Below are 20,367 nucleotides of genomic sequence, written 5' to 3'. Positions count from 1 at the left end.
CGATGCTTTATACTGAAATACCAGAAGCTTGTAGAGTTATGTGGTTCTGCTAGGGTGTTGTAAAGAAAACACAAAAGCTGTCCAGTCCTGCTAAATGTGGGTGTTAGTGGCTACATACTGTCTCTACTCTACTCTCAGCTATTTACAGTTCCTACTAACACCCCTCCATTTTGTTATGTACTCCGCTGCCCACATTAATTCGCCCCCATACTTTCTCTCTCCTCACGCTGAGAGAATTAGTTGTGCTCACTGCGACCGATTCTTCACATCTGGCAGATTAGAATAAGAACGATGAACTGCAAAGGTGGCACCACTCAGTCCCTCGTGCCCTTCCCCTGCTAAGCCAAGCCACAATAGGGCTCCCACCCGTTGCTCTGCCTCTCTGCTTTATTGTGTGTGTGTGGAAATGGTCAGGAATCTTTTTCCCTCTTTGACAGGCTGAAAATGTTAACAGACAGCAAAGCAAAAATCTCTGAATACCCGGAAAGAGAGTATGATCCTGCGCCTTTCAATATGAAATGTGATGCAGGCAGAATTGTAAAATCTCTGTTCATCATTTGTATATTTATTTATTTATTTTACAGTTGCACTCAACACAGCTTCGGTGTTTCTTTCTTACAGCAGAGTCACAACACAGTACATTACGTTTTGGTTACATGTTGCAGGAGAATTAAGAATAATCCTGTCACACTCAGTCACATCTCTACTCCTTCCTCTGTCCACAGGGTATTTTCCCAGTCAGCTATGTCCACTTGAAGAAATCCACAGTGACCAACAGAGGGTAAGCTGTATGATAATTTTTGTTTGAGCTTGCATGGCATCATTAGGGGGCACTTATCTAACTTATTTTGCTTTGAACTCTACGAACAAGACTGTGCTTCACCACCCCACAATACTTAGGTCAACACGATTCTGCTTATCGATCTGATTCTTTATCGATTCCCTTCACAATTCCTGGTATGAATTTTCTTGGTACAAAAAGTAGCTTTACAGGTTTTCTGTGACAACAACATTTAATTGAGTTTATACTGTAAGTGAATAAAATGTAATTGGTCCCTGAGTCTGGATATTTCTGGGCATAATTATACAGAAAAAGGTAAAAATTGCACACAATGTGACGTTGATGGCCATCTAGTGTCTCAAAGTGGTTATAGCAATGGTTTAAGTTGTTTGGAAGCTTTCTGTTGTTATGAAGTCAGCCATGAGCCTTTCAATTGCCTGTTAGCTTTCCACATTTGAAATTCAGAGTTTTTTTTTTCACAACTTTATTTAAAGTTTTCAATGATCATAAACAAAACTTTTTCTCTACAAATGTATTTTTTTAACAGTTCCCTACCCACTTCAACAACATACAAAAGAGAGAGGGAGAAAGAAGGAATAAAACGAAAGAAGAAAAAAGAAAAAGAAAAGAGAATAAGAGCAAAGGAAAACAAATATGTATCAATAGTTATAATATTAATAGTACAGCAAAATAAAAAACCCTCTGACAAGAAAGATTATATAGAAAATAATAGTCGACAAGAGAAAACCTTAAGGAGGAAAAGGAAAAGAAATTCTGAGTATTTTTTACAAAGAGTTGATGTGATATGTTTCTGTGATGAAAGTTAAAATTCTAGTCTGACGCTGAAGTTATTCTGATGTATGCTAACTGCTAGTTTATCAATGCAGTTTCCCATATACGTTAGCATCAAGCTTGCGCTATTTTGTTGTTTGGGTAAATAAGGTGATTTATACCATTTGGAATGTACTGAATATGAATCTCCTGAGAGAGTAATGTACATTTCTTTATGGAGACAGTTCTTTAGTAAAACTTCAAGCTGAAAATCCTGGATCAGAGTTTTCTTGGGAAACGTTATCTAACTGCTAAGCTAAGATAGCTGCAGCAGACTAGTTGACGTAAGGCCTGGCAGCTCCGACACAATGTAAAGAATTGATAAGGGAATCTTTAAGCACAAAGGCTAATGATATCAATGGATTGAAACATTTCTCATCGATTCTCAGCCAGAACAACAGGTTTTCGATTCCCATCCCTAACAATACAACCTCAATGAAAGACATAAACACATGTGAACTAAAGACAGATGTTTTAATGCATGTCCAGATACTCTGTGTGGATATCTGGAAAAAAACACACCAAAGGACCTCAGATCTGTTACCTAATATCCCCCAAATACAGACAGGATGTTATGATAACACCACTTGTCAAAAGAAGGAGATAAAGAACATTCTGATTACCTCAAATTACTCACTGAAGCTGGGTCTTGTTTCTGACGCAAATTGGCAAGGAGCTAAATTCACAGAGAAACCAAAGCCAAAAGAGAAAATAGGTGCAAAGACAGACTTGAGAGCGTGTAAGTTGACCAGTTTGGGATGAGATGTGATGTTATGGCATTTTCAGCTTTCAACTGAAAATATCCAACATTTTCAAACCTGGATCTCTTTTTTCCTTTTTTTTTTAAATGACGAGTTCAAAAATACAAGATTGAGACCTGCACATCACCCTCACCAGCACCCCTCCATCTCGGATTTCTATTTTAAGTGTCTTACAAACTACTGTGCAATGTCATAACTGACAAAAAAAAAACATCAAATCATGTCACCATTGTCATCTTTTCCTTTTTCTTTTCAGTAAATTACCTCTGGTAAGATTTCAGCTCTTTAAGTGGGACTCCTCTGATTACAAAAATGATCTTACTCTTAAATAACAAGGTACATATCTGCAGGGATCCTTTCCATAATTGAATTGGATACTAATAATGACAATCAGAGGATGTCAGTGGCATTAAAAGCACTCAAAGCGGGCATATTTTGATCAGGCCTAGAGACTAGATTGAAACTATTACAGGCTGCTTTCCAGCTGCTGAGTGAGATGGTTCACTGGGCCAAATCCAAAACTTTTGGAACCTGTGAGTCATTAAGACCCCATGAGATGTTAGAGTAGGGCCAAAGTCTAACTATACCTTAATTACACAGCAATTGGACTTTACTGGGGCCGTTCTTAGCTCCGCTGCATGCCAGTAAGCTTGATTTAGTAAAAGATGGATTTGCCTCAATATGTTGAAGTACTTTAGGTGCTCATGTATTAACTTCTGGAAATGCCAGATTTCCCCCAGACTTAAAGCCTAAACAGTTTCCTTCGTAAAACTTTTTTGCCATGTCATACATAAGGTATTGCATTAGAAGTGCATTTTCAGAGTTACATAACTTTTCACCCACAGTTTCAGTCAAATCCATAAGCCCCATTAAGTTCAGAGTAAAGGAACACCTTGTGCAAAGGAAACACCACTCTGTCTGTGTCAGTGACTTTAAATGTGTTTGAGTAGACAGATATAGTAAAGAAAGACAGTTAAATTTATTGCCGAACAAGACAATTTATGTAGGAGGTGAGTGCAGACCTGCTGTATACAACATCAGCAGCGCTTTCTCTCCACAGATCCATGACCTTTATTGAGACATATTGGAGGAGGATATGAGCAATGATGATAACAAACAGTTTTATTTATCTTATATGCATCAGGAGCTCTTCTTATCTTATATAACACTGGGAGTGTGGCACTCATTCATCGCCTTATCAATGTCAAAGCCTGACCGATTGTGACGATCCAATCTTGTGGAGAATAACTGCCAAACAGCTCAGAATCTCCCTCACACACATGTACACAGCGGTCATGTACAGTTTAGTCACAATAGTTGGCTGTGGCTGTAGAGGCCAGGATAAAAGCGAAGACAAAAAGAATGCAGCAGAGCTTTTTATCAGCCTGAACTCATGGATGTTAAATCTGCAGGCTGGGACTTTGCTGTTATATCACCGGCCTCCAGTCGAGCTCGACATAGCAGGAGGACTCCTGTTTCCACTCAGACAATTAAAAGTGCAGACTTGGAAATTGACATTATTACACTTGCTCTCTCCAGGAGCTTCACTTTGGGGAATCTGCTTTGCTGTCTCATGGAGTTAATGAGGTGACACACCCACTGCATATCTGTGGCTCTCCCAAAGCCTCCCTGCCAAAAACAATCACCCCAACTCATTGTGTAATGGATGGAGATGCTTCCTTTGTGGCAAATACAATGATACAGTATGAGAGATAAGTCCGCCATAGCACAGGCAAGAGCTTAGTGAGCAAAGTGCAGAGTGTCACAAGAGAGCTAACCTTTGGTTTAATGTTTCCCTGTGAATGTGGCCACACGGGAAGGATGTGTGTAGTTGTGTAGACTGTAGTGCTGCAGCTAGAGAAAATCTCATGAATATTTATGATAATAGCTCTTAGTTATTTCAAAGCTGCAGCGCCTTTTGCTAATGGTGTTGCGTTTGTCAATCCTGAGCTGAGATTGTGATTATTTTCATTTTATTTGTGTTAACATTTCAACACCAGAGAGTCCAAATGTGATGACCCTTTATTACCCAAGCATCATATAGGCCACCTGGACTTATTTTTGTTACTTTGGCCTTGAAAGAGTCAAGTAAAGTCATACCCAGAAAGCTCATCTTCTCTGCTTTCGTGAACCATTTGATTTTTTTTCAAAAGCTCCAAAAAAAATAGTTATAGTAGTATCAGCTTGCATCAATTATTGCCTATGTTTGGAGTGTTGTATGTAGCTTCCTGAACAGTAATACCCCAGATATCACCATAAAACTTGTCTACTTCTTCTTTTGGTTGCTTTTGGATTTTTTTTCTATAGCCCAAATAGTTGAGGTATTTTAAAGAGCACTTGTAAAATGGATAAAAATTTCTGTTACAAGAGAAACCTGGCAAATGGGGTCGCCATAGAGCATCAAACATATAAAAAAATGGCACAAACACATTATGATGACAGGTCAACAGCTTTTAAAAAAATAAAATACATGGGGAACTTTAAAGAAGACTACATTTCTATGCATTGGTATATTAAATACATTATTATGACATTAGTGGTTAATACCAAATCTGTTAGTCATCTTTTATGTCACTTGTTACTGCTTTTACTCTATCAACCTCTCCAAAAGTAGTGTGACCAAACGTCCTCATGGCCAAATGCCTGCTATGTCCCCCCATTTTGGTTGTAAATTATATTCCAGGTCATGTCATAAAATTTTGTAAAATGTCCAGGTTTAGTTTAGTTAGCTTGTTCTACGGACCATTAATATTTATAATAAAGCACAGCACTGGGCCACTGGCACTGTCTGATGTACCCACCTGTTAAGATGTTAAGCATGCACACCACATGCATCATGGCCTGTAAGACTAGGCCACTCCTTCTCTTAGTTTAAAACAGAAAACGTGCTCTGCCTGTGCAGACAGGAAATGTCAAAGCCTAAATGCACTTTTACGGACAAACTGCGGAAAAAGTACCTTTTTTATTTTTTATTAAAATGGAAAAAGGGGGGAAAAACAAAAACAAAACAGAGGAATACCTTTATTTTACATTTTGTTTAAACATGTTGTGAGGCATTATTCATGTCAACATTAAAGAAAATGTTTACTTCAAACAGAAAAGAAATGTTTTAAATAAATGTATGGTTTATAAAGCTACATTATCGCCTTTGAGAATCTTTGTACGGTGGCTGGTAGGTGTCAGCTGATTTGCAAAAGCAACAACACGAATGCAAATCCAACAACACAAATGCAACAGCTACAACATGAATGCAAAACCAACAACATAACGGAAGTTCAGCCAAGACAGAGGTTAAGAGGACAGTTATTCTAATGGACACAGAAAATTATGAAATTAAGTAAATTATTGTTTTCTTTTTTTTCCTTCAGCTATGGTAAATATAGCTTTAATGCTAACATTGATTCATAAAGCTAAACATAAAATGACATATTGTTCCGGTAAATAAAATAAATATGAGCACTGTGAAGGATATTACAAGGTGAGACCCCTAGGAAGCTCTATCAGAGATCAAGTTAAAACAGATAATCATTCATTTACTTTCGCAACTTTTTTGCATCCGTTGGGGTAACTAACCTTTTTAACGTCCGTTGTGGCTGTTATTCTGTTGTGCTGTAGCTTTTTGTATTTGTGTTTTTGCTATTGCATTCGTGTTGCAGATTTTGCAAATTGTGTGACACTCACTGGCCACCGAATCTTTGAGTATTTTTTGCAAAATCTCCAAGAGGCCAGGGGCAGTGTCCTCTTTTTTCTTTTTAATTTTGATTATATGATCACCTTGGTAAAAGGTTCCTCTGAAAGAACTCTTTCTTCACCCACTTTTTCTTCTCCTCTGTTTAAAAAATCTGTAGAAAAAGAATAGCAGATATTGTGAAACAGGCAGTGTATGGTTGGGTTTCATTTCCATGACCTTAAACAGCTAGCTTAACAATAGCCTGGAGGACTCAGTCTGTGCTGGTTTTCTTATTCTGGTTGGTTCTTATTTTCCTAACCTTCAACAGATATCTTAACTTTAGCCCTGGGTTCTTAATCTGTGGACTAAATCCAGTGATTTCTGGATTTTACATTAGTGAGGCGACGGTTAGCAAACCAGCTATAAGGACTCAACGTGACTGTCAGACAGGTTTACAGTACAAAAGGTCAACGCATTGCTTTTTTCTAAACCTGAAAAGCTTTATTGTCTTTATAAAAAGACATCTGCAAAAGATCAACAATGTTCAACAAATAAGGAACAAGTACAGCTGATTATGTACATACTCAGCATGCTGACCTTTGACCAGTTAAATCTCAGCTTGCAGACATTAGCCATGTACTCACAGTATTTGGCCAATCAGATAAAGCCTACATTTAACTACTTTCCAGTTTGTACAGAAAAGACCAGGCAAATATCAGTCCTCTATAAAACTAAGAGTGAGATGCAAACTTCAAATATGTTTAATCAACAAACCATCAATGGGACAAATAGCTGTAACGAGATCACCCAGCCTAACACTGATATTTTATTCTGTGTCCTTGGGTTGCTCATATTCATATACTTGTGCTTCCCCCTCAGGTTGTGTGAGACAGTGGTGCCCCTCGAGGACCCTATCATCACAGAGACCACCTCCACACTGCAGGAATGGGGCATCTTGTGGAAGCAGCTCTACGTGGTTGGTAGCACTATATTACAGCACATCTCCCAAATATTGAAACAAAACACTAAGCAATAAATGTGAGACCAGATCTAACATTGCTGAGATTTCTGAGGGAATTGGGCGAATAACAGCTTTTTGCAAAAAGGAAATTGCATCCGTTGTTGTTTCATTTGCATCCTCCTCAGGGAGGTTTGATGGAACAGCCTTTTGCATTATGTTTTTCTTCTCTGCGCTTAATTTAACACCTGATGTAACAAGGTCTGCGAGAAAAAAAGAGGTGAATAGTCTGAGATACAGCCCAAACATACAGTGACATCTCCTTTAGATGCATCACCATAGCATGTCGTTCTGACTGTCACCCTACATTTCCATATACTATCTCTTTAGGAGCAGAAACGGTGGTTGGACACAGATAATGGCCTACAGACCTGTCATATGCAATTTCATGCTGTGTCATTCAGCCATTGATTGATCTTGGCCTCCCTCTCGTAGTTTCCGCATCATCTTAAGATCCAGCACTGCTCACCAATTTCACTCAGCCTTTACTTGCCCGGCACAAGTGATTACTGGAAACCTCGAGCATCCTTAATCCAGCTCCATGTCGAGGGGGCAGGCAGAAGTGGATGGTCGGGTTTTGAGTTTGGAGCAGAGTGGATACATTGCGGAGCTGGCACAGAGTTTTTACATAACCTCTCACTGAGGACTGCTCATGCTCTGAGCAAACTAAGGAGCCTGAGGCATTGGTGTGGTGATGTAACTTCCTCTGAAGCTCGACTAATGTGAGGCACTGATTTAACAGTGCTTCTTTTGGTGCTCACCCCCTCTGTGATATGGGCCATGTTGCCACAGTTGCAGCCATAATAATAGGATGTAGCACTGACTGGATGTTAATGCATTTCACCTTATTGTTGCCAATTACGATTCATGGTATTACTCAAGGGAGCAATGGCCAATGCATAAATGTGTATCTGTTAAAATGTATGTAATTAGCCCTGTCTGAGAGGGCTCATCAACCCCGACAAAAATCTTTGTTTTCCAGCAGCTACCAGCCTTTGAAAACATGCAGTGTTTATCCTCATTAAATTTACATGGTCGTCGTGGTGGCGCTTAATCTTTGCATTAATGTAAACAAACCTGGGTGGTAATATAGACTTCTAATACTGTAAAGGGAAGAGAAAGTAGCTGGATTAAAAGCGCTGTCTTTGGCCTGAGAGAAATGGTGTAGGAATTTATAATTGCAAGGAGGTCAAAGCAGATTTGCCAGGAGATGTTTATTATCATTTCACTAACAAATTCAGCAGACTTTAGATGCCGGCATGGTTAGAGAGGTTAATTTAGAGGGTTAATTTTCTCTAAATCATTCTCAAGATTTCTATACAGAGCATTTAACACTGGGTAAATACTGGAAAACTTTAACAAATACTGAAGTTACATGGATTCACACTCCTTAACAAAAAGTTAATTCCTTTTCTAGAAACACAAAGTGGACCTGTTCCATAAGCTTCGCCATGTGATGAACGAGCTGATCGACTTGCGTCGGCAGCTGATCCAGGGTCACCTCGCCCAGGACCAGACTCGTGAGATCAAGCGGCACATCACAGTACGGCTCGACTGGGGCAATGAGTGAGTTACACTTGTACTAAGTGCACTGTATCGACAGACTGGGCATGCTCTACAGCAAACATTGTTTTTAAACTGTTGTCTACCAGAGAATACCATATTTCTTTGGCGCTGGAGAGATCTACAGCCATGGGTGAATAGGCGTGTGATAGCATCCTCTGTGATGTAATTTCATGGTCATTTAGCAGTTGAGCAAATCCCGAGCGGCTTAAAGTCGATGCACATCCCCCGGGAGGATCTTAAAAGCCATATTCTTACTGATGACACTTCCTTTACTCCATCCTACTGAGCTCTGATGGGCATCCACAGAGAAGATAAAGATGTGAGGGCCCCTGATCTGCCCACAATAAGCTTTTTAAGTATGGGCTGTCTGTCACTTTAATATGGAACTCAATGCATTTAAAGCTATCAGATAATTAACATTGATTTAAATGACAAATTTGATCATCAGCACAGCATCATGCTCGAAAAGCTTTTCTTAATGTTAAAACAAAACAAAGTGGAGCTAAAAAAACAGTGTTTTTCTCCTCGTGGGTGTTAAGGTTGGTTTTCTAATGCACTCTGACCTGAGATGGTGATCTAATTTCATGGTCAAAAGATCAGAGTAGTCACTGGTGCTACTCTGCACTTTTTGCCTTATAGACCACAAAATACTTTACAACTATGACCATGTATTAGGATTATTTTTACCAAGATGTGTTAAAAAAGTAGTGATATACATCCTTTATACATTAAATGAAGTTAACCTTTGGATACCAATCCCAAAATGGTAGTGCAGGCTGCTCTGAATTGCTCATTTAGAAAGTCAAAGGAGAACCCAGCGAGCTCAACATGGGGTTTACCCATTTTCTGACATTATCAGTTGGGAAATAAAAAAAAGCAAATTTTTCTTAGGGATGCAGGATTTGGGATTTTTTGCCGATATTCAACAACTCATTTAGTCAATACCGACATTTTTTATGTGCACATAATTGCAGAGGTTATCAACTCTTCTGTGATGGAAGTAGCATATTGTATAATGATGAACACTCTTAACACATTTGTTATTGGTAACACTTTACTTTAAAGGTCAGCAAATTTCATCACACTTAGGTAATAATTAGGCAAAGTTTTTTCTTATTTCTCTGAAATTACCCTGAAATTCTATGAGAATTTGTTGACAATTAGCACAAAACTTCTGGCCAGATTCTGTTTTGCATTGCGCATGTACTCACAGTGTCTATAACAATCAGGTAAGGCCAATTTACAACCCCACTCTTGGTGAATATCACATCTGAAGCCTTCATTTGTATCACTAAAAGCACTATAGGCCTGATCATAAAGGTATATCATTTTGCATGCAATCTCAATTATGCATATCAACAAACTAGGTACTAAAGAACTTGGTGAAGTTAAATAACAAAAAGCCAACTACCAACTGCTTATTGGGAAATTGAATTATTTACTTAACATTTCAAAGGTAATTATCAGAGGAAGCAATGACCCTAACTTCTGTATTCATGAACTAAGCAGCTATTTATCACCTGCTTCTCAGGAAATAGCAGAAATGTTGGGATACTTCTTAAAACATTTTGTGGTGGGTTGTAATTTAATTTCAAATTAATTATTTGCTAACCGTCACCTTCTTACCTTGCAGTTTGGAGTAAATTAAAAAAAAAAACTGGAAAAAACAGTAACCTACCAATTGTGACTTGTGACAATGAATTTGGACATTATTCTAAAGAAGTTATGTGCTGATTTCAAAGAAATAAAAAACTTTGTCGAATTATTACCTTAGTTTGATGAAATTTGCGGACCTCTACAGTTAAGTGTTACCTTCTTATTTAATATTAATTTATTGTGCAAAATAAGAAAAATATTTACTTTGAATTGTTTATTTATTTATGACAATTATTTCCAGACAAAATAATTCCAAAAGATAAATCCTAATCAAAAGCTGGTTGATGCTCTTTCCTGAGAAAATCACAACATTAACCACAACCAGGGCAAATATGGCCTATATTATAATTGACAGTCAGTAAACATAAACTCTGTTCAAAGGAAGCATATGAGATGTGCAGCTAACCAGCAGTTAAACCCAAATTGTGCCTAAATGAGTCAGCTACATGTACCCTACAGACTGCTGCTTCAATTTAACTTGAACTTAAAACAGGAGTCAAATATGGGGCTACTCAATCTGCATTAAGCCAAGAAAATCGGAAAAAGTGCAAAAAATATCTGCAGCTTCAGCCCTTTGTTTATCAGTTTATTATATTGACAGAATTTGGTGGGTTGGCCAATATCTAATATTTTATTTTTAAGACAATATTGGCCAATAACTTACCGATATTATCATGCATCCCTTATTTTTCTTAAAAAATAATAAATAATAAAAAATAAAATATGCTTTTCATGGCATCAGTGAAGAGCCAGAAGATCTCACAGTAGCTGAAATGAAACTTCTAAGACAACGGCGACTGAAATTAGTTTTTTTTAGGGACGGCAGCCTAAGAAAAGTAAAAAATTGTTTGAGCCGTAAATCATGTAAAACTACAGCAAAGCTATGCGACCGACAACAAAAAGCCAAGAAGTATAGCAAAACATCTCCTTAAATGAGTCTGATTTGTCAGAACCAAGCTATGAAGGAGATAAACTCTCAACAGTGAAAGTGACTCAAGGAAAACCTGTTGACACTGTGGCAAAAACACAAGTTTCCAAATCTTTCAGTTAACCAAATGAAAGGTTTTTTTCTATACCCTTAAACAGATTAAGAGAACAAAAATCTATGGATTAGGTGTGTGGTTCATTTATAACCATGGAGTAGCAAAGAAAATTGCATTTAACAAAGAAGGTTAAACACTATAAGTACTATAGCTGTGCTGAATTACTGAAATAATGTCTAATTACACTCAAATATCCCATTCATACTGATTTATTCAATCTATTTAATGGTTCAGTGAGATAATAAGAAATGATCAGCACATAAACATATTGGAGCTGAATAAGTCAGATTCCCTAATCCTGTGTTTCTGTGTAAAATCTTTGAGCAAAAGTTTGAAATTATGGGAAACCATCTTTTACCACTATTCTTTGGCCTTCATCAGTTGCCTGGCAACAAGCAGAGACAGGAAGTTATTGTGCTTGGCAAAGAGACAGTCTGGCACGTAACCGCCCCCAGTAAAACTGCAAAAACTTGTTTATATACTTTGGTTTTTGTAAGGATTAATAGCACTGCATTTCATAAGTTAAATAAGGGACTTTCCATGTGCTGGTGGGACAGTTTTGTCTGTAACTACTGTCACCCTGTTTCCAGTGGGAGCATAAGGATCTAACTGGGCTAGATGGTGTGGTTTTAATTTTACCATACATACTTAAGAGTAGTTTTTAAGTAGTCCTCTTGTTTTCTCACAGATGTTAAGTCACTATTTTCACCCAAACTTTCAAACTGTTAAATCCAAACATGTTATAACAAATGTCAAACACATACACTACTGTTTTTCCCTTTAAAATAAAGAAAATTAAACATGAAGAAGCAGGAAACCGAAGTTCTCAAAGAGCAGCACAGTTACAGAGTGATTCAAAGCAACTCTCAGTTAAAAAATCAACACATTTGTGTCTGCAGAGCTTAAAGTTTTGGGCACCACTTTCTTGTTTTGTCTCTTTTGTCATCCACCCTTCTCTTGCTCCTTTTTCAACAGGCACCTCGGCTTGGACCTCGTTCCAAGAAAAGAGTTCGAGATGGTGGATCCCGATCAGATCAGCGTATCAGAGCTATACAAGCTGGTATGTCAAATTGGGATTATTCTTTAACTTATAGCTGATAAAATGAGTAAATAAAAAAAATAATACTTGAAATAGCTAGTTTTTTATTCTTTTAAGTCAAAATTTGTCAGACTAAACGTACCAAAGATGTCTGTTGCAACGACTCAAATGATGCCACGCTTACACTATGGGCTTCAGTTCGTGCTGTTTTTACTGCACAGTCTGGATCTGCTCATAACAACGTGTTGTTGGATGTGTAAGGATGTGTGAATCTACTGATTATCAAATCATCCATAAGAAGGTGACTCACAAGAGAGAGCTGCACAGAGAGAATCAGCTGTTAGAGCTGCCTCATGTGACCTTCTCTTTATGCTTATCTTACCGCCATATTGAGTGTGTCCCTTCTTTAGCCTGCACGTGACTCTCACAGGCAAGCGTGATAGCTGCCTAGCAATGCAGACATAACACACAGTGACAGGCCCAGGTGAGGCTGTGGGACGACACATACAAATGACTAGCGTGATGTTTGAAAATTACTCAAAATTTTAAGGTTGCGTTCACCAGCCAGGCTAGTGACCAATCATATAAATAAGTAATTCCTTTAAATGTATTTTGGTGATATGGGAATCTCAAACGTATACACACACTCTTACTTACACACACATCCAGAGGAGACTTAGTGACGCAGATCCAATTTTAGAAATCTGCGATTACAGCACAGATGTTATGAAATACACTGCTGGGGAATGTTTTCTAGGAAGGAGATCCTTCCCGGTCAGTCGCTGAACCTCCATATGTTGATCAAAACATTCTCCAACTGCCCTGCAGCCTCCCTTACCCACTGCTATGTTTCTCAGCTTTGCATGCTGAATGTTTGTGCACTAAATGCCCTGTCCAGAAACAACAGCGTAGCTCCTTCTTGCCAAGAAGCCTCCTGACACTGTCGATGAAAGTGAGCTTGTTTTTGGCAGGGCACAGGGCTTTGGCACCTCTTCAGGTAGGGGAGTAGAGGAGTTCTTTTAGGCTGCTGAGCAGAGAGGTGTGTGTGGGCGATGCTGGCTTTGTCCTCTCCTCTCCCACACGCTCACGTTTTGCCTCGTGTGGGCTTCTTTTAGCGCTGCAGAAACAGTAGTATAGCCACTCTGCAATGCTCGTAGGTGAGATTTTTTGTCAGTATTGAAGCATCAGCTGAGGCACAGCTCATGTAGTGTGTGTCTGAAGCTGCTATAAGGTAAATAAGTTCAAAGATGTGTGGGAACAGTAGAAAATGTACCAATCTGATCTGACATCTCTCCTTTGTAATTCCTTTTTTCATAGCATGTATCCAGCAGACACTGTGGTCAGCAAAGCACAAACCAGGTACAGTATTTTCATTGCTGTTTGTTTACACAATCATCACAACCTGTTTCATCATAAACTTACCTTTCATTCCTCTGTAAAAACACTATTCTCAAAGCTTAAAGTCAGGGCACTCTGGCTGTCACCTTTTGACTCTTTATCGTCCGCTGACAGGTTCTTTCTAAGGATTTCTGCAGTTGAACCAAGAATAAACCCTACAGCCTAGAGAGGCCGTTTTATTAAATATAAATAGAAAGATGTCACTGCCAGGCCCCATTAGAGCCTCATGTGCATGCTGCCAGAGTGTGAGAGTTGAGTCACACTGGGACCACATATGCTGCAGTATGTATGTACAAATGGTAAAGTGAGGAACCAGTTTGGAGACTTGTCACTATTTGGCCTGTAGACTGAATATAGAAAGGACGTTATCTCGCTCAGCTTGAAGTGAGGTGGCCACAAAAACTGCGTTGCCTTGGTGACTGGCTGCACTATAGTTCAAAAACTCTGTCTACTCAATTCATTTGAATGGGACTGTGGTCAAACTTCAAAAAGTAAATACACCTCATAGAAATGTTTCCCACACCTGTATGCTGTGGTGGTATGAAGTTATTATTGGGCTGTGTTGTGCTTAAGTCCTCTTTTTTCTGAAAAGTTTCTTTTACATTAGTTATGAGAAGTTAAAAAACAAAGTTTTACATCACATTTCACAATGATTGACAGCAGCTGCTCTGGAAAACTAAGATACACCGTAAAGGGAAGCTAAGAAGAGATTAGACTTTCATCGGTTTCTTTTCAGTTTCAAATTTAGTTTCTTGAGATATTTTGCTTCAAAATGTCAATAAATTTTTATTTACCCTTTGCTTTGTACACTTTGTAAAAATTGAAAGAGAAGGAAAAAATTTGATGCGTATAAAGGGGCATTTAAGGCTCCAGGACAGTACGCTGTATGGGCAGAGCTTTGTAACCGTGGCTCCACCAAGATTCTCTACTGCACAACTCTGACTACAAATTTACGAGATGGCAGAGGTGGCAGACGGGGGGTACTTTGGCAAAAAAATTGTGCATTGGTTGAAGGTGAAGCCATGCAATTGTTGCTACATTTTTATCAGAGGAGAGTTCCCCGCATGACTTAACTTTACTAAACGAAGGCTTGGTGGGTTAGATTTCTGTAGAAAGCTGATACCACTTAGTCCACTACATATTAAGCTAACACAGCAGCAAGTTAGTTTTGCTCTTTTAAGCTTAAAAGTCTTGAAGTGGTGAAATAACTCGTTGGGCTTTGTTTGAAAGTATTTTCATTGCCCTTTAAGTACATCTAGAGCAGTGGTGTCCAAAGTTTTTCAAAGTAGAACTTATTTGATTTTGTAAAAATCACATTTATTCTTAAAAACAAATTAAAACATTTTAAGGTAGAAGTTGGGGGCCTTATAAAAATCAACCTTGTGGCTGTGATTTGCCCCCCAGACCAGACTTTTGACATAAATAGTCAAAAGCTAACAAACATCCAATTTTCAAGGCATTGAAGACAGGCTGGTACTCTCCAACTTTTGATCAGAAAAACTCTTTAATGTTAATTTTGAGCTTTAAAGGTGCAGGGATGGGTTTTGTTACCTTTCCTGAAATTGCTAAAATTTAGGGAATTGCTATTTTTTTCAAATCAAGCTCAGCAAAGGAGCTGTTTGGGTGCATTTAACATAGCTGTGTCGTTGAACTTCTGGCTAGAAATGATTAAAAAACAAAATGATTACATGTCAGGGACCCTAGAGCATAAAATGCATTGTTGCAAAACATGAACACAAAAGGGTATTTATGTGAAGTACATGTATATAAAATATGATAATTAAAGTCAGGGGAGTGCAGCACCAGACCCTTCTCATCCACAGTGTCCCGTCATCCATTCATGCTTTTTTTTGCTTTCTTCAGGCTGTTTCTCTGAGTCCACTGTAAATGACATGTACTTGTGACAGAAGAAGTATACCATAGAGCGATCGATAAATTATTCACCTCTTACAGCAGCACTATTGATCTTTTAAATAGGATTATCCATACACAGAATGTCAGCTACTTGGCTTCTCCCATAGTGAGGATCGTCTTGTTGGCGGTCACTTTCTTCTTTGTTCCTAGGGTGACAGTATGAGACAGCGCCATGGTGACGGTTGCCGTGTCCCTGTGTCGCACCACCTCTTCATCAACCTGAAGAGCTTCACTTACAACAGCATCAGTGAGGACGCGGACGTCTTCTTCTCTCTGTACGACACTCGCGAGGCCAAACAGATCAGGTGCGGAAGGAAGGAAGGAAGCTCTCGGTGCACACGCAACAGCCTAGAATGACCCTACACACACATGTACACACAGACATCACGCACATGTCCACAAACTTTATTGTCCACAGCCTGACCTGGGTACATTAAGGTTGACAGAAAGTCTGAAACTGTAAGCTTGTCTCCTTTACAGTGAGAAGTTCATGGTGAAACTTAACAAAAATGGAGGACCAAAGAATCCAGAGAAAGTCGATCGTCTGTGTGCTCTCTTTACGGTAAACCCAATGTACCATCTTCAAATCAATGAAAATAAACACTTAACGCTAGCTAGGACCTTTATTTACAGCAATCTGTCGATTTATTCCCTTTTCTCTCCAGGACCTGAGCAGTAAAGACTTGAAGAGAGACCTTTACATTGTTGCACATGTCATAAGAACTGGTAAAAGCACCATTTCCTGAATTTACTTGAGATGTTTATTCACAGTTATGTTTTTGTTGGTGCATTTCGTCCAAGAATCACTCTCTTTGGTTTTTGCTCACAGGTCGTATGCTGCTGAACGACTCAAAGAAGGGCCCACCTCATGTGCAGTACAGAAGACCTTATGGCTGCGCTGTTCTTGCCATGAGTGATGTTTTTCACACTATCACAGACCTCAAAGAGGAGAAGGACTTTGTGCTCAAAGTTTATACGTGAGTGAATATTTGAAACTTTTGATTCTGTTTTAAGTCGCTCAAACAAATGAACTCCTCTGGCATTTAAAAGTATAAAACAAGAGCTCATAAAAATTATGTTCATACCTGTAGTTTTCTTCCTATTTAAATGTCTTTTGTACTTTGAAATGAGACTATGTGAACATCCTGCAGATGTCTTGCATGACAACTTGGCGTTCACTGATGATGCCTGGCGTGTTTTGACCAGAATGATAATGAAGTGTCCTCTGGAAAATCAATAGCTGCTCACCCTGGGCCTGCGATAGGGCACTTGGCGTGTTGTGAATCTGGCTGCTTCTGTTAGGCCTCACCACAGAGAGCCACTCCTGTACGCCGGCCAACCCAGCTAAGGAAGGAGACATAGGGAAGGAGAAGGGAAGAGACGGAGGGAGAGAGATGACACTCAGATAATTGAGCAAAGTTAGAGGACGAAGCAAAATAACACCATGCTCAGCGTTTTCTTGTCAGTCAACAGCTTGAATGTCTCCTTGAGTCCGTCCTCTTCAGCGGCCGCTCAGGGTCAAAGGTCAACCAAACGCTTCCCCGTCCTGTTGTGTGACATTTTTCAGCTCTCGACAGCGCAGTGTGAAATCAAGATTTTTGAAATAGAAAGCTGTCTTCTTCCTCTTCTTTAGGTTTTTCTTGCTGAGGCACAGAGCTCTTCCCTTTTAAAAAAAGCAAGCAGTGATTCAGTGCTGAGCTGCCTCCAAACTGTCGGCTCCTATAACGCTCCAGTCTGTGCATTTCCCCATGCCATCCCAGGGGCCTTCAGGCCCACAGTAATGAAAAAGGCTGGTAGAGAGCTGGCTGTCAGGTTTGCTTAGTGAGCTGTGCATTTGGGCTAATGTGCTGCTTGATAGCACCTCCCCCCGCTGCTACCTTTTCTCCAGGAGGAAATCGTCTCTGGGACACATGCTGTTCGTGCAGTCCCCATGCGCACAATCCTGAGCCCTCCATCTGGACCCACTAATGGGTGCGTTGTTAACAGCCTTGCCCAACTGTCTCTCCCTCTCTCCAGATGTAACAACGAGAACGAGTGGTACCAGGTACATGAGAACATCATCCGCAAGTCCAACACCAAGTACTCGGCTCCAAGCACCAACTATGGTAAAGATGTGGTCTGAACTAATCTGTTAGCTCTGTGTGGCTCTGGAGTGTGTCTCTCTTTTGGTCATGTTTAGAAAATGCTGAAATGCTGTAGTATTTATCTGAACAAACATTCATGCAGACAGCAAGTGGAGGATCCAGATCTAGCTTCAAACAGATCATGTGACTTCTGAAAGGAATGATACGCAACATGTAAACACCCAGATTTTGAGAATATTGCTTATGTCTAGTGTCAATAATCATGCCTACAATCTACAAATCTATATTTCAAAGCTAAGGCAACAGATTTTTTTTTAAATGCCGTCACATAAGTTAAGTAGAAAGTAGGGAATGAAATTTTTATCTTGCTTTAAAAGAAAAGGGCTGAACCAGGCAGCTCCTCACAGCCTCGGGCAGTGTCTTTAACCTCTTAAGACCCAACATCTACATATGTGGACATTACAATTTTGCCTCTCAGACCCATGATACTTCATTTTTTTTAAACATTGACCTATTAGCCACTGCCCACACCATCTTTTGGTGAAATCAGAACATTACACCTATTGTAGTGATAAAAACAATGTATCAAAGTGCAATACGCTGAAAAAAACAAAATCCTATCAAGTGTTTCTGACTTATTTTAAGTGAAAATTGTCTTGTTATACTTGATTTGAGCCACATTCACCTGATCCGTCCAGAAAACTGTCTTTTTCAAGTCATTTAAAAACAAAAAGGGGGTTTGAATTGCTTGTAACGAGTAGAAAAAAATCTTCCAATGGAATAAGAAAAATTAGCAAAAAAAATTACTTAAAACTAGAATAATGTTTTAATACTAGTCACTTTTCTCTCATTTCATTGGCAGATTTTATTTACTTTTTACAAGCCATTCAGGCCTCATTTTTGTCTTGAAATTACTTGAAACAAGACATTTTTCTGGACTGGTCAGGTGAATGTGGCTCATTTTAAGTCTAAAAAGACATTTTCTATTGAAAATAAGACAAAATTACTTGATAAGATTTCATTTTTTGTAGTGTAACAATTAATAGGGAACTTATAACACAATTAATCAAACTTTCCATACAAAGACCAAGTTTAGTTATTATAGTTACAAGGTCTGACTTATCCCAAATAACAAGGTGAATTAAAAGTTAGACACCAAACAAAAACTCGAGTCTTAAGAGGTTAAATTGCTCTAAACTGTAGAAGAGCCCAAAATATATAAATAAATATATAAGTTTAGTTTACTATTTACTATTTACTGTTTTGTTAATGCATCAAAATATTTAACATGTCCAGCCTGTGCTCTAATTATTACCAAATCTGCAAAAAAAAATAAAAACCATCTGAAAGAGAAAAAAAATGTTTTTGATTTAGAAATTTCTAGAAAGTACATTTCAAATAAGGTTCAAATTCCACAGCGCCAGGTGGAATTAAGTGACATCACTGAAGATTTACGGCGTATCAATAACCTCTATCTGTCACTGTGATGATAATCACCTGGAGGAAAGAACACATTTCACACAGCTTTAGCTAATGTGTTAGCTACTATGACGAGATAATGCCGGTCTCCTGGTCTTGGTATTACATAATCTAGCTGAGTGAATTCAAAATGGCCTCACTGTAAGCGTGAACTCTCCTCATTCACCGTTGCCTCTCTCTTTATGAGCGTGTCACAGTTTGATATATGACTCATGCTTCACTAAAATCTGTCACTACATTTCTACCCATATTTTTCCTTGCCTTTCTGCGTGATTTCCACACTGTTTCTCCCCCGTCTCTTCTCTGTTCCTCCCTTACTCTGATCACGTCTCTCCATCCTCTCTTCTGTCTGTCTTCTCCTCCCCCACATTCTGACTAATGTCCTTTAAATACCCCTCTGTCCCTCCCTTCTTCCATCTCCGCTTTCATTTCTTCAATTCCACTTTCCTCCCACTGCCCTACACCTCTTCACTTGCCCTTTGCCCCCATTTACACTCACATATGTGCCCCCTTCCCCCTCACCCTCTGCTCCCCCCTCCTCCCAGGCCTGATCATTTCCCTGCAGCTGCTGCGAGGAGAGCTGGAGCAGATCCGAAGAGAGAACCAGGCTGTGTTCAACAGGGCCCTGGCACTCACACGCAAACTGGGTTTCCCAGATGTCATCCTGCCAGGTAAGGAGGCAAAGAGCAGGAGGCGGTAATGGGAGCAGAGAGATTCAGAGGAGAAGGTGGAGGCGAGAGGCCAGATGGCTCGGAGGAATGAAAAGAGGGGAAGGTCATGGATCGGGTTACGGAAGATGGAGAGGAAGAAGGAGAGAGTCAGAGAGATGGAGGGGGATGTAAGGGAAGCAAAGGGCGATAATTCAAGACTGAATTTCAAATCCACTGCAAACAACAGAATGATGTGGAAGAAAACACAACTGACTATGATGAAGCAGAAATATCTCTTCCTTTTGAAACAGTTTAATCTTTAAGATTGAAATTTTAAAGGAAAAGCAGTGAAAATAATTGAATACAGCACTGCATTAAAGGGACATTTCCACTTCAGACCTCTAAAATGTTTTTTGAAATTAGGGATGTCAAATGCTAACCTTTAATTACACTTACTAGCAGTATTTTTAGAGTTAA

The 20,367-nt window shown here is 39.1% G+C and overlaps 1 protein-coding gene across 4 annotated transcripts in view; it reads left to right on the top strand.

Annotated features, from left to right (window-relative positions):
• The window catches only part of LOC141799074 (dedicator of cytokinesis protein 3-like), a 65,348-nt gene that overhangs the window by 10,039 nt on the left and 34,942 nt on the right, over window positions 1-20,367 (top strand). For all 4 annotated transcript variants that reach the window (XM_074681150.1, XM_074681151.1, XM_074681149.1 and 1 more), the window contains exons 4-14: window positions 726-781; window positions 6,923-7,019; window positions 8,479-8,627; window positions 12,302-12,386; window positions 13,683-13,724; window positions 15,828-15,982; window positions 16,158-16,239; window positions 16,343-16,403; window positions 16,507-16,654; window positions 17,694-17,782; window positions 19,786-19,911. In XM_074681150.1, the coding sequence (XP_074537251.1) occupies window positions 726-781; window positions 6,923-7,019; window positions 8,479-8,627; window positions 12,302-12,386; window positions 13,683-13,724; window positions 15,828-15,982; window positions 16,158-16,239; window positions 16,343-16,403; window positions 16,507-16,654; window positions 17,694-17,782; window positions 19,786-19,911 (1,090 nt within the window). The remainder of the gene's footprint in view (window positions 1-725; window positions 782-6,922; window positions 7,020-8,478; window positions 8,628-12,301; window positions 12,387-13,682; window positions 13,725-15,827; window positions 15,983-16,157; window positions 16,240-16,342; window positions 16,404-16,506; window positions 16,655-17,693; window positions 17,783-19,785; window positions 19,912-20,367) is intronic.

This window comes from Halichoeres trimaculatus, unplaced genomic scaffold (assembly GCF_033239565.1).
Source record: "Halichoeres trimaculatus isolate MK-OKI-2021-1 unplaced genomic scaffold, fHalTri1.1 fHalTri1_scaffold_11, whole genome shotgun sequence".
In the NCBI taxonomy this organism is placed as follows: Eukaryota; Metazoa; Chordata; class Actinopteri; order Labriformes; family Labridae; genus Halichoeres; species Halichoeres trimaculatus.
This window is presented reverse-complemented; position numbering and strand designations above follow the sequence as displayed.